At 46.5% G+C, this 15,000-nt stretch overlaps 1 protein-coding gene across 1 annotated transcript in view; it reads right to left on the reverse strand.

The window, feature by feature from the left end:
- The window catches only part of rps6ka3b (ribosomal protein S6 kinase, polypeptide 3b), a 29,671-nt gene extending 16,285 nt beyond the window's left edge, over positions 1 to 13,386 (reverse strand). Inside the window, 3 exon segments of the mRNA XM_048266021.1 lie at positions 1 to 73; positions 4,028 to 4,144; positions 13,165 to 13,386. The exon segment at positions 1 to 73 is cut by the window's left edge and continues 9 nt beyond it. Coding sequence (XP_048121978.1) covers positions 1 to 73; positions 4,028 to 4,144; positions 13,165 to 13,299 — 325 coding nt within the window. The 5' untranslated portion in view covers positions 13,300 to 13,386.
- Between the last annotated feature and the right edge of the window lie 1,614 nt (positions 13,387 to 15,000).

The following is a 15,000-nucleotide window of genomic DNA, read 5'->3' on the forward strand; positions in this document are numbered from 1 at the left end:
TAGCTTTCTTCAACACTTTCATGGCATAGAGCTGCCCTGCATCGGGTCCAGTTACCTTCTTCACCAGAAACACCTACAGCAGCCACATAGAAAGAGAGAGAGAGTTGGTGATTGAGTGTGAGTGTGTGTTGTGTGTGTGTGTGTGTGTGTGTGTGTGTGTGTGTGTGTGTGTGTGTGTGTGTGTGTGTGTGTGTGTGTGTGTGTGTGTGTGTGTGTGTGTGTGTGTGTGTGTGTGTGTGTGTGTGTGTGTGTGTGTGTGTGTGTGTGTGTGTGTGTGTGTGTGCGCAGGTCTTAACTAGCCTGGAAACTCCAGACCCTGGTAATCTAGAAAGATGAAGGGTCTGGCCACGAATAATGTAATGGCCCAACTAGAGGGGGGGCACCAAGCACGCATTTGAAAATCTCACAGCACGCAATTGGATAACACTACAACCAATGTTTACTGACTCATTCCGGACTTACAACATTGCAGCGCTGTCGTCATCTGTTTAGCTCGCCTCTGGCTCGCCTATATCAGATACACCGATGTGATTGGTTCCCCGCAATGCAAGGGGCAAAAGTAACGTGCATCATTACTCATTGCCAGAGTCTCTTGCAGACACAATTCTAATTGTGCTCTCGCGAGAACTCTGGATGTCCAGGGTAGGTCTTAACGGCTAAAATAAGACCCTCTTTTCATCCTCTGCCCAAAACACAATTAATAATCTCCTTGGACACCGCAAAGCTGATGAGTCAGTGGCCACAGCAACTGATGAGCAAGGACTCTCCGCGGCTCACTTTACTAACATCATTTCCATGAATTATTCTGGGTTTCATGCACACGCGAGGGCCATGATTATTTAGCATCAACACACAGCACGGCCTTTTATGTCTCCTTTAAAAGCAGCAGTTTTGGCTCCAGGGCTCGTCTGCTGCTCTTCCCAATATTGTGCTGCATCTCCTCCCCATCCAACAACAGGGACTTTACTGCCTGGTTTATAGGGCTAGTGTGAGTGTATATACATACGGTCAATCGGATTGCCTGCTGTATCTTCTCAAGGAAAAGTAGGCAACAACACCTATTCTGATCAAAGGTTCTAAAGCGCTTGAGAGCACCTGACCAGAATTGATCGTACCCCATGTAAACAGACGGCACGTTTTTAATCAGAATGACAAAAAGACTGTCCATGTAAAAGTGGCTAGTGTCTAGCAAGTGTTTCAAGTGTCCAGTGAGCTCTGTCAGTGTGCTGAATGAGAAGAGGGTGCTGTGTGTCGAGACCTAATGATGCAACTGCCCATCACTGGTTGCGGAAATGAGTATGTTCTGCCAAACTGCCACTGCTGAAGCCTCGAGATAACATTTTGCATTTTTTATCTGCAAAGGTGTGACTGGACAGGAAGTCCAGGAGGAAGCACATCATCTGGAGAATAATTCCAATCAGTGACCATATCACATTGTGATAACATTCACAGGTCCTTGTGTGTGGCTATTCCCATGGCTAAGGGCCTTTCATACCTATTTTCTTCCAGATCACAATCAATAAAGATTTTGAACTTGTCCCACAGCAACATTTAGAGTAAGCAAAACTCCACACACAATTAAACTACTCCAACATCGGTCAGATTGTAGCTTTGAACAACAGATGTTCCACTTAAGCGTTCAATTCAAAATGTGCTGAGATCATTTCACCCAATCTCGGGCCGCTGGTAATGTAGAGGCTAAAGAGCTGGGCTAGCATGCATGCAGTAGCCTGTAATGTTGTGGGTTCAATTCCTGGCTTCCACCGTGAAGAGTAAGGCACTTAAAGGAGAAATCCAGTTTCCACATACTGTAGATCTCCGCGTATACATCTATGGATCTCCGTTTCTTGAGGTCACCGAGTAGCCTGGTAAAAACAATGTTCAACTTCGTTGAGAAACAACGAAAACAATAGTTTTTTTTCTCGTACCGACAGTAGGCTACTCGGTGACCTCGAGAAACGGAGATCTATGTGAAAACTGCCCGGAAATGTCTTTTAACCCCGAGTTGCTCTGGAGGGAATGGCCCTGTAATATATTTGATATATGTAAGTCACTTTGGATAAAAGTGTCTGTTAAAGGTGCAGTCAGCGATTTCACAGGAAGTCACGTTTGTTTTTGCGAATGCTTATATTTAAATTTATATTATATTTAGCAGACACTTTTGTTGAAAACAATGTAGCCTACATTATATTTTAACCAAGGACCAAACGAAACACACTAGAGATATCTCATCCCTACCTTCAGTGGGCTATTCCCAGAGAAACTTCACACAAAGTTTCGTTTTTGTAAGGGGACAGGCTGCCCCCACTTTGTTTGTTTCCAGTTTTCGGAGCCTGGGCTGCCCACAGAGACTGTTTTTTTTCTACAGTGTAGGCTAATCACGGAATGGGCAGCTAGCAGCCGCAAGGAGATGATTGCTGAATGTGACAAATATGTTATGAACTACCATGTTATGCACCTTTAAATGAATAAATGTAATCTCGATTGCTGTGTTCACATGTACCCAAACAAACCAAACACCATGTTCCCATTCAACTGCTCCAGGTGTGAAAGCACTTGAATGCTGCTTTCATGCCATATCGGATATTCGGAAATTCGGACCTCTGATAGAGGAAAAATGACTTGCATGCAAAATCGGGTCAGATTATATGCTCGGAGACTCGTGCTAAAGTCTTGTGCCCCGAAGTACCCGACTTGACGTCACTATCATATTCTCCAGCTATGGCAACAACACAAGAGTCAAATCTCACTGTCCTTGTCAAGGTAATTTATCACTAAATTAACACCGGAGATAGAAACACTCGCCCGTGATATTTTCCTTCTTGCTCAACCACAGTAAACCGTTCTAATAACGTATTTATGTGTTTCCTGTATTTGTTTTCCAAGCTGTTCTCATGAACACACTTTTTTTGTGAAGTCAGGATTCTTAAAGTCGGGTCCGAGTTTATGACCAGCATTAAGGCAGTAGAAATTCTCTTGGCATTGTTCTGATTGCAAACCCCCTTCACTTTTAAAGGTCTGCAAACTTTTCTAGAGTGCTTGATGTGGGGAGCGGCCCTCTCCGCTAGCCTTTCTAACTCTCATCTCCATTACAATGTTCATCAGGGAGCCATTGGAGCTTAATCCAACCTGGAGGCTTCTTTGCACTTGCGATCTCATTATCTTTAGTTGTGTTGTATTGTATCTATTTATATTTGGGGCAGCCGTGGCCCACTGGTTAGCACTCTGGACTTGTAACCGGAGGGTTGCCGGTTCGAGCCCCGACCAGTGGGCCACGGCTGAAGTGCCCTTGAGCAAGGCACCTAACCCCTCACTGCTCCCCGAGTGCCGCTGTTGTAGCAGGCAGCTCACTGCGCCGGGATTAGTGCTTCACCTCACTGTGTGCTCACTGTGTGCTGTGTGTGTTTTACTAATTCAATTGGGTTAAATGCAGAGACCAAATTTCCCTCACGGGATCAAAAGAGGATATATATATATATATATATATATATATAGATATATATATTTATATAGGGATCAAAAGAGTATATATACTTATACTTACTTATACTTATACACACACACACACACACACACACTTATACTTACTTATGCTTATCTTTTCTCCTTATTTTTAGCCGTGTTGTTTTGTCTAAGAGGTTATGTTTTCAACAAACGCTTGTCTGTTTATTCGTCTGTCTGTCTGTTAGCAGGATTAAACAAAAACTACTGCCCTGATTTTCATGAAACAAGGTGGAATGGTGTAGCCGATGAAGAACCCAACAAATTTGCGTGGATCAGACTCAAGGATCAGGGATGCCTGAGCTAAATTTAGTTTCACTTTCACTGACGTTACCAGATAAAGGCATTCGGCCACAGTGGCGACCTAGGCTCGCCAAGTAGCCATAGTGCTTCCAGTGTTCCTGGAAGCACAGACGAATAACAGACCTAATCCTCTACTGCAGTGATAACACACAGAGAGAGAGACACACACACACACACAACACACACACACACACACACACACTTCATTTCATATGTCATCTACCTTTCCAAAAGATCCCTGTCCCAGGACTTTGCGGAGCTCAAACTGGCGTGGGTCGCCCTTTTCCGAGCCTTCCTTAACATGGTGTGTGATGCTGATCTCCTTTACGGTCACTTCCTCCTGTAGAAAGCAGACAAAAAACACACTCCTGAACAAACCAACAAACACAGTCCATTTAAGAAAAGACTTCGTAGAGGAAAGGTTTCAGGGAAAGACTGCCAGACATAAAAGTACTCCACAAAAGGACTTGCACTAAATTGATGTGGTACACAAATAAGCTGTCAGAGAAGACCATGAATATCAGTTACAAGAGAGGCAAAGGCACCATGAATATCAGTTACAAGAGAGGCAAAGGCACCATGAATATCAGTTACAAGAGAGGCAAAGGCACCATGAATATCAGTTACAAGAGAGGCAAAGGCAAAGTTTTCATCTGAAGTCACATCTTACTGGCTTTTTTTCTTTTACCTTCACAACAACACACGTCACATATTCCTGGTAAGAGTGTTCAGGTCTGACTCACTAAATCTCACTCACTCACTTACACACACACACACACACACAATTCCAACCATTCACGAGCTTCGCTGTATCCACAAGCACGTGTGCGATCCAGACAATTCTACATGAAAACACATGCATGCTCACACACACACACACACACACACACACACAATGAAGACAAAAACAACTCCATCAGCCCACATCACACCCCCACACTCATGACTGGAGTGGCCCAGTCACCTGAGCCGGGTCAAAAGAGTCCACTTCGCGCCGCCCATATCTCCCTGCTCCTCCTCCTCCTCATCATCATCGTTATCTTATTCAACAGGTTTGTGAGAGGGGCTTAACCTCACTACTCACCACTCAGACCCCCGGATGCTCTGACGAGGCAGACAGACACAGATAGTGAGAGAGAGAGAGAGAAAAGGGAGGAATAGAAAGATAGATAGATGGATAGAAGGAGGGAAGGAGGGAGGGAGGGAGGGAGGGAGAAAGAGATAGAGGGAGACTGCACTCCACACAAAGCCTGTGACGGACAGCTTCCCACACGGTTGCCATGACACCGCCCCCAATCCTCCTGCTCCATCACAGCACCAGTGGGCGTGGAGGAGGGTGACTAAAGACTCGGCGCGCTCTCTCTCTCCTCTCTCTCTCTCTCTCTCTCTCTCTCTCTCTCTCTCTTCTCTCTCTCTCTCCTCTCTCTCTCCTCTCTCTCTCTCTCTCTCCTCTCTCTCTCTCCTCTCTCTCTCTCTCTTCTCTATCTCTCTCCTCTCTCTCTTTCTCTCCTCTCTCTCTCTCTCTCTCAGTCTTTTCCTATGACTTTCTCTCTCTCTCTCCTCTCTCTCTCTCTCTCAGTCTTTTCCTATGACTTTCTCTCTCTCTCTCTCTCTCTCTCTCTCTCTCTCTCTCACGTACTGCTCACACTCTCTCTCTTCTCATGGCTTCTTTGTGCACACCCCTCATCATTGCTCTCTCTCTCACTGTCTCACACACACACACACACACACACACACACACACACACACACACACACACACACACACACCTTTCCTTCCTGCTCTCCTGTGTTTTATCTTTTTCATAAACACAGACACACAGACACACACACAGACACACACACACACACCAGAGACACCACAGACACACACAGACACCTTTCTTTCCTGCTCTCCTGTGTTTTATCTTTTTCATAAACACAGACACACACACACACACCAGAGACACCACAGACACACACACAGACACACACACAGACACACACACACACACACCAGAGACACCACACACACGCGGCCTGGACAGAAATAAGCACGGATGAGGCTCTACATAACACGTACAACTGACCGCGGGTCATGGAGACACTTCCGTTGACACACGAGTGTGACGAAAACCAAAACTATCCTCCTCCTCTACGCTCTGTCTTTTGAACCCTTTCTTCTACCACTCCATACCTCTCTTCCTCTCCACTCCTCCATCTCTCCCCCTCTCCTTCTCTCTCCAGAGCGGAGTACCTGTGAGTTCCAGGGCGAACGCAGGCGAGAGGAGGCCAGCGAGCGCTCCATCTCTAGTGGACACTGGTGGTCAGCGGAATCGGTGGCAGCAGCAGCAGCAGCAGTAGTAGTAGCCTGGTGGCAGCACCTGCGATGGGCCTGCGGACTGAGATGACCAGGCCGCTGATGGTGGTGGTGGTGGTGGTGGTGATGAAGGTGATGATGGTGGTGGTTGTGTTGGTCCTGCTGGGCTGGAGGGCTCAGTGGAGCCAGCATGTTGCCGCGGGCGACGCCAGCCCCGGCCGGCTCAGTGACCGCACCGCGGCGCGCCACGCTGAGTCTTGGGGCCGTCACCTTCGCCCACGCCGGACAAAACTACTACTGGAGTTCCACGCGGCGCGCACGCTGAATCTCGGGGCCGTCACCTTCGCCCACGCCGGACGCTGAGTCTCAAGGCCGTCACCTTCGCCCACGCCGGACAAAACTACTACTGGAGTTCCATCGCGGCAGCGCTGAATCTCGGGCCGTCACACCATCACCACGCCGGACGCTGAGTCTCGAGGCCGTCACCTTCGCCCACGCCAGACAAAAACTTCTACTGGAGTTCCACACTAGCCAGGCTAACGTGAGTTAGCCTTCTCACAGTCTTCTCACAGGGACAAGCTGCTCTGGTCAAGCCGCTAGGCTAAAGGCTAAAGGCTAAAGGCTAAAGTTGGTACCTCTGCTCCTCCTCACACAGCGGTATCTTGGGGCTAAAGCTTTAGAATAAGAGTCCATACAAGCCGTCCTCTTGCCAGCGTCCTGCCGCTCCTCCGGGAGACGAGAGGGACGAGACGAGAGGCGGTAGCTAGTGTCCAGCCGTAAGCATCCGTAAACAGAACAGGACAAAAGCACCGGCAGAGCTCCACAACCTGTGTGGGACTGACTCTCACTCAGCAACTTGCATTTTCGCTGGGTAGAAATATCTGACCAATCAATACGCGGCAGAGAGGATGAAGAGGGAGAAGGGGAGGAGAGAGAAAAGAAACAAGGGAGGGAGGGAGAGAGTGTGAGAAAGAGAGAGGGAGGGAGAGAGAGAGAGAGAGGCACAGAAGCACCTGCACTCAGAGGCTGAAGAGCTCCCCAACCTACTCGGTGTGGAGCATAATTCACACCTCATGATAATGACGCCAGAAATGGAACTGTGACGCCTCTCTACATGTGCACAAGAGCAGCACACACAGGCCAGCCTAGCACACACATACACACAGGCCAGTCCAGCACACGCACACACACACACAGGCCAGCACACACACACACAGGCACAGGCCAGCACACACACACACACACACATACACAGGCCAGCACACACACACACACACACACACACACACACACACACACACAGGCCAGCACACACAGGCCTCATCAGGTCCAACACTGAGGAACATGCGGGAGAGAGATGCTTTCTAAGAATACAGGCTGAATTGACTGCTCCAGCAGGTCCTCAGAGTACCATAACCTCAGCTATCTTTCATCACATGTATCCAAACACCTGTGTGTGTGTGTGTGTGTGTGTGTGTGTGTGTGTGTGTGTGTGTGATGACTCACACGTCAGATCAGATCACTTGCAATATAATTACATACCTGTCACACCAAGTACCACCCATCAGTGCAACAGTTATGGCATTTTGATGTGCAATAAAAAATGCTTCCAGAACTGACTTTGAGAAGTTTTGTGAAAACCCCTACCAGTCTTAAATTGTTTTCAAATGTAACTAGTCCTTAGGGTAAGCCTGGAGGGTAAGCAAATCATGATTGGTTTTAAAGACATGTCATACCGACAGTGTCTGTCCATGCTCCTGTAAAACCAAAAACGGTTTCTGATTGTTAGCCAGCAGGTCAGAGATACACAGAGCAGCAGAGACAGTGACGCGACGCGACGCGACTTCTTTACCCTTTAGCCAAAGCCATGACCCATTCCTCCAAGCAGCCGGTGGCTAATTAACAGTGTCTGTGGCAGCAACTGACGTATTGGCATGCGCCTTGTATGGGAGAGGAGGCAGGAACCGCATGTGCTAGACCCGTCAACCACATCTCACTGGGTCTCATCAGTGCCACAGACCAAAGCAATTGATCCCAGACTCGGTGGTGGATGAAACCTTCTGGGGCTCATTAGGGGCAGTGGATCGGTGCTCGTTTGAGCGGCCTGATTGGCTTGCTGGGAGGCAGTGTGTGCACAGCGAGAGTCTGGGCGCGAGCAGGCACTGGGGTGAGAAGAGTGTCTGTGTGTGTGTGTGTGTGTGTGTGTGTGTGTGTCTGCGCTGGTATTTCAGACCGGGTGAGTCAGAACGCAGATGGTGCCCATGTGAGATGTTCATGTCACTCGCAGCTCTTAATCACAGGATTAAAGAACACCTGTGGCCTGCAGAGCACACACACAGGCCTCTCTCTCTCACACACACACTCTCACACACACACATACACACACTTTTGAAGTTATGCACACAGACAACAGTAGTGTACACAAAAACAAACAACAAAAACCCTCAATCAAAACTTTAAACAGTCAAAAGGTTATAGTATACACACACACACACACACACACCCAGGGCCGGCCCGAGGCATAAGCACACCAGGGGGCCCCCAATCGAGTTTCTTTTACATAATACATAACATAAACAAGTGACATCAATGAATGAATAAACGAAACAATTAATAATTCAAAACAAGAAAATTCTGATTTCATGATCAATATGCCTGCCTACCTCTACTGTGTCTGCCAGCCTTTGAGTCACGCCAAGATAAACTAGACACCTCGGTGCATAGACAATTTTGTGCAGACACTGCATCAAGTTCAAAATCGAAGAGACGGCAATGTTAAGACAAGTCACAAAAAAGGACGTATCCCTCTGGTGCCGAAAACAGAAAGAAGAAAATGACAGAGGAGGAGAAAAACGAGCAAGATACAGGTATGTTTGCATGATTATTTACAGTATGTTTTATTTACAGTATGTTTTGATCTAATATAAGCCATCACCAGAGCTAAATCCCTGCCATCAACAGAGAAATGTCTCCCATTAATATATATTTATCTAGGTGCATTTCAGATGTCAAGGATATTGGGATTGTTTTGGATGTTCAATCAAGCATGTACCCTAGCCATAGGTGGGCTTATGTTGTAAATTAAAGTTAGCTAGCTGACTGAAGTGGACATTAGCACTACAGTAGCTACATGAAAACGGAGCTGAAGGCAAATTTACCACAGAGGGATTGTTTCTGATTTCGCACCTGAAAGTGTTGATAGTTTATTACTGTTCTATAATATGTGACATAGTGGTAAGTCTGATAGCAACAGCAGGCTAAGCCCAGGCTCCCAGTCCCAACCCACTGACTAAGCTTACTCTGGGCATCGGGTAACGTTCCAGCTTCATAGGCAAAGATGGAACAGGACGTGCGCTCTGCTCTAAGATCTTTGGTGAGAGATGGTAGTGTTTGAGAAAATATACCATGTTTGGTGGGAGATTTCTGTGATGGAAATAAACTTACATTTGATTAAGATAGTGGCAAGTGATGTAGCGGTGCTACCCTAATATTTAGGCTGCAGTAGATCACCATGTTAAGCGTTACTTTTGATTATGCCTCATTTGCCAATAGAATATGAATTGTTATATGTGGAATTGCTTGTTGATGAGTGTAAGTAATGATAGCAAAATAAACTCGTTCTGCTCGATCAAATATGCACTTATGCAATATTTTTTTTTTTTTTTTTTTCACTGTTGAAGTACTTTGGAGCACATCTCTACCACTACTTAACTCTACCTCATCAAGTGTCTGCCTCCATGGCTGATGACACAGAAGGTGAGGTTTTCTTGATGGCAAATGGTTACATAGCCTGTTAATATGACATGACACATTTAACATAGTTTTTGTTTTATTTATTTATGTATTTATTTAATCATTGCAGGTTCGTCCACTGCAGAGCTGCAGATACCTGAAAGCCAGGAACGAAGTAGGAATAAGTATCTATTCTTTGGGACATTTTATTTTTGTCATTATTATTAATGTTTGTCTATTTTGGTTTTATTTTGTAGTTGAAGATTGATCATTTAATGCACATTTGCGGATTTGTTCTGCAAATCTGTTGAAAAACAAGTCATTAAACGGATGTACTTGTTTACAACAAATACAAATGCTGTTGTATTTTGTTATTTGTCAATTCAACTTCAGTAAACCACCCTTAGTGCTTCACTTTGAATATGAATGTTTCAAATAAATCTGTGATTTTAGTACCCTCTAAGATTAAAAGGTGACAGGGTTGGTGTAAATAACAACTAATACATTGGTTTACCAAGCACATGGGGCCAGAAGTGTAGAGCGGAGCCCCAAAACATTTTTGGCATGTCAGCAAGGATGGATTACTGAATGAGCCTACCGAGTCCTTATGCATCTGTGTCCAGGGGGACAGTAGTTCATAATCAGTCACTGTATTAACACATAACCTCACTGTATTAATTTATAATATGACATTATAGTGTGAAGTTGTCAATTATCGCCAAGCACAGGTGACTCTGCGTTGTGGGAGGGGGCCCCCAAATCAAATTCTGCTTAGGGCCCCCAAAAGGCTCGGGCCGGCACTGCACACACCGAGCAGTGTGGCTGTGTGCAAATCAATACGAGTCTGCCCTCCCACACTCCATGTTATTACAGTCCAGGACACACAGGGTTAAGCTATTCTAGGCACAGCTCCCTCTCTCAATGTGTGTGTGTGTGTGTGTGTGTGTGTCTGTGTATGTGTGTGTCTGTGTGAGAGTGTGTGTGTGTGTCTGTGTGTGTGTGTGTGTGTGTGTGTGTGTGTGAGAGAGTGTGTGGGTGTGTGAGAGTGTGTGTGTGTGTGTGTGTGTGTGTGTGTGTGTGTGTGTGGGTGTGTGAGAGTGTGTGTGTGTGTGTGTGTGTGTGTGTGTGTGTGTGTGTGTGTGTGTGTGTGTGTATACGTGTGTGTGTTTGTTTGTGTGTGTGTGTTATGTGTGTGTGTGTGTGTGTGTGTGTGTGTGTGTGTGTGTGTGTCTGTGTGTCTCTGTATGTGTGTCTGTGTGTGTGTGTGTGAGTGTGTGTGTCTGTGTGTGTGTGTGTGTGTGTACGTGTGTGTGTTTGTTTGTGTGCGTGTGTGTGTGTGTGTGTGTGTGTGTCTGTGTGTGTGTGTGTGTGTGTGTGTGTGTGTGTGTGTGTGTGTGTGTGTGTGGGGGTTTGTGTGTGTGGGGGGGTTTGTGTTTGTGTGTGTGTGTGTGTGTGTTACATTGGAAGCAAGCAGTCCCTGACCTGGGGGGTATTCCAAGTACGTGGTTTAATGACAAACCTGGGTAAGTTAACTCAGAGTAGGTGGTAAACCTCCTAATAGAAGAGCTGAATGGCTTCATTCTCCTAACAAAACAATACCATAGGGCTCTTGTTGTAGGAGGTTTACCACTTACTCTGAGTTAACTTACCCAGGTTTATCACTAAACCACGTACTTGGAATACCCCCCCTGTCCCCTAAGAGCAGGTGGAGCGTTTGATGTGGTCTGTATGTAGAGACGGTTCATGTTGTCTGGTACTCAGGGGTCCAATGGCTGACCAGCAGTAACATGATGAGCAAACAAATTCACACAGTCACACACAGTTGTGAATACCAAACAACAAACACACACACAGTTGTGAACCAAACAACAAATACACACACAGTTGTGAATACCAAACAACACACACACACACAGTTGTGAATACCAAACAACACACACACACACAGTTGTGAATACCAAACAACACACACACACACACACACAGTTGTGAATACCAAACAACAAACACACACACACAGTTGTGAATACCAAACAACACACACACACACAGTACAAAGTGTCCACACGTGAAGTAAACATACAGATGTGCAGACACACACACCCACACACAAACACACACACACACACACACACACACAATACTACATACAGTACCCAAGGCACACACAACATACAGATCTATATATCCAAATAGCGTGTATGCTTATGTTAGATACTTGTACCGATGGAGCCAGTGTTCTTAGACTGCGGTTGTATCTTCCTCTAAACCTCTAATGAATGGATTTCCTGACACACTTTCCTTTGCACCTTTCTTGACACTGATTACATTAGCACGTTCCAAAGCATTTCAACACTCAGCTCGTATTTAAAGAGGCACTGCAGCAACCAGGACCGTGCAACACAGCAGCCCTACAAAACAAACATTCCCAGCACACAATAACATGGAAAATCTAGTTCAATCAACAGCTCGGAAAGTCCACAGCACACACCCGCATTAGTGGAAATACAATGAGATCCCTGACACATTTTCCAGTGCCAGGGCCAATTTGAACAGCGCCACCTGAGGAACTCTTTCCATATTCAACCTGAGAATTAGCAAACCAAAATGACCACACCAGAGCGACTGGAGTGAAAACAGATATAGCAGCGGAAAGCCCGAATCAGAGTGCACCGACATTCAGCAGATTACGTGGTGTAAGTATGGCTTTCCAACAAAACCCCTGAAGTCGTTATGCCTCAAGAAAAACAACTTAATGTAGCCTATGGTCAGAAGTTTTCACTGACACACCAAGAAACTTTCCCCTAAAAATATGCACATTTTCAACTGCACCACACAAAAAAGCCCCCCATCTCAGTCCTTCAGGTAAAACTAAACATTATTTATAAAATAAAAAACAAATAAAAATGTTATATATGAAGAGTTTGGTTCCAAAACGATATATATATATATATATATATATATATATATATTAAAAAGTCATGTAATTTAGGTGTATTTCAGGTAATATCAATAAAATTGCAGTTGTGTTTTGATAAGATAAATCAAACAACAATACCCAATTACAGTTCTACTGAAATTACTTTGAAAATAATATGTAAAACAATGGTTTATGAAAATTCATTAAACTCTTCATATTATTATTATTATTATTATTATTATAATATAGCAGACTGCATGCTAGATGTTTGTACACAAACACACACTGTACTCAGGCGTTAGTACACGTCAGCGCTAGACGAAAGCCAGACGCAACCTGATCAGTGTGGCCACTAAGAGAGTGCGGCGCGGCACAGCTCAGCGCGAAGTTCTCTCTCACAGGGTACTCACAGTCCTGGGGGTCCCGCTCTGCTGCTGCTGCTGCTGGCCCGTGGTCAGGACCCTCCGCAGAGCTTTGAGTCGGAGCTGCAGCGACCCGCTCAGCAGCTGCCGCAGGGCGGGCAGCCAGCCCTTAGGAGAGCCCATGCTCCTGGAGCTGGAGCTGGTGCTGGTGCTCAGGGGCACTGGAGGAGCAGTACAAGTGTGTGTTTGTGAGGGTGAGCGTGTGTGTGTGTGTGTGTGTGTGTGTGTGTGAGAGAGAGAGAGAGAGAGGCAGAAGGCGAGTGTGAGTGTGTGAGCGCATGTGAGTGAGTGTGTGCCGGGGAACAGTGTGCTTGTGAGGGTGAGTGTGTGAGCAAGGGGATGTATGACTGTGAGTCACTGTAGGGGGAAGCCCTAAGAGGATCCAAACTAGGAGATTCCAGCCCCGCACCCCCCCTCCAAAATTCCAGGGCTGGAGATCCCCTTACTCAACCAGCTGACTGTGGACACCCAATACACACGCCAATCACCGGCACACACATACGCTCATTCATAACCCTCACTCCTCCAATCAACAACACACACATGGACCCGGTGACACAATCAGAGACGCACACGGCGATCACACACACGCCTGCGTGGCGCTCTGGTGGAGGATGTAGAAGCAGAGCCAGGATTAGGGGGCACCTGTTGTGGAAGACCTTGGGGTAGAGGCAGGATGAGAGGTTATCCTGTTCCAAGAAAAAAGGTGTTCCATTGTCCCACATGGAAAGACAACTCCCGGCCTGGGACATATGATGCAAGAGCTCAGTGTTGCTTGCAAGCAAAGATGAAAATATTCCTTCAGAAGCTTGCGTGCAGAGTTTAAAAACAAAGCCACAGCACTGCCGTGGTTTACAGACTGACTTTCATAGCACAAATGTGACCAAGTGTACTTGTATGTGACTACATACTGCATACTCACAACATGGTCAAATCTGCGCTGGTGGGTGGTGGTGGGGTGGGGAGGGGGAAGTGGTGGGTGAATGTTCCCAGAGGGAACTGACCGTCCGTACAGATTGAGCAGACCCATCAGACCCATCAGAACTACGAGAGATAAGCCGACAAAACCAAGTCTTCAGCCCAAGAGCTCTGTGGGTTTGGCAAGTCTTCAAAACTTAGAGTTCTTCGAGCCGAGTTCTGGTCAGTTTTTGGGTCTGGTGTAGTTGGGCCAGGTCGGGGTGAGGCGGGTTGTCAGCGGAACGGTTACGCAACCTGGTGGAACTGTCCTCGGGGAACAGCTGTATGCGGTGTCAAGTTTCCTGGATTGTATTAGCAAATCTGCAGGTTATAGCCGGGGGACTTGCTTTCCGTCCGAGCTCAGCGGCCAGGAGGCTCCGGTTTCCATGCCGATGCACCAAGATTAGAGAGATTAGAGCGCCGCTCTCGCCCTCGCTTGGCCCCCGGCCCCCACGTCCTCAAACATGCGTGCGGCTGCGGGACACAAACTGGGACAGAGGCCTGCTGGGGTCGATGGCCGATCAATGTAATGACTTCACATGGTTGTGGATGGGTGCAGCTACAAAGAGTTGAACACCTCTGTAGGACTCACTCCACTCGTGCTTACAAACTGGTGTTCAGCTCGCTATACACCACATCTCTCTCTTCTGTTTCAACAACTATACAAACTAGTGGTCAGTGCACTATACACCACATCTCTCTCCTCTGTTTCAACAACTGACATGTGTGTGCGTTGTAAGAGGAGGATATCTCCCCCTGAATATCGCGGCCATTTGAAAGGGGCAAAAGAATATGTGGTGATGTATTTTTAAACGTGGCTGTGAGCTGCAAAACTGAGGGGGAAAAAAAAACTCGGAGGAAGATGTG

The sequence above is a fragment of the Alosa alosa genome, chromosome 16 (assembly GCF_017589495.1).
Source record: "Alosa alosa isolate M-15738 ecotype Scorff River chromosome 16, AALO_Geno_1.1, whole genome shotgun sequence".
NCBI lineage: Eukaryota > Metazoa > Chordata > Actinopteri > Clupeiformes > Clupeidae > Alosa > Alosa alosa.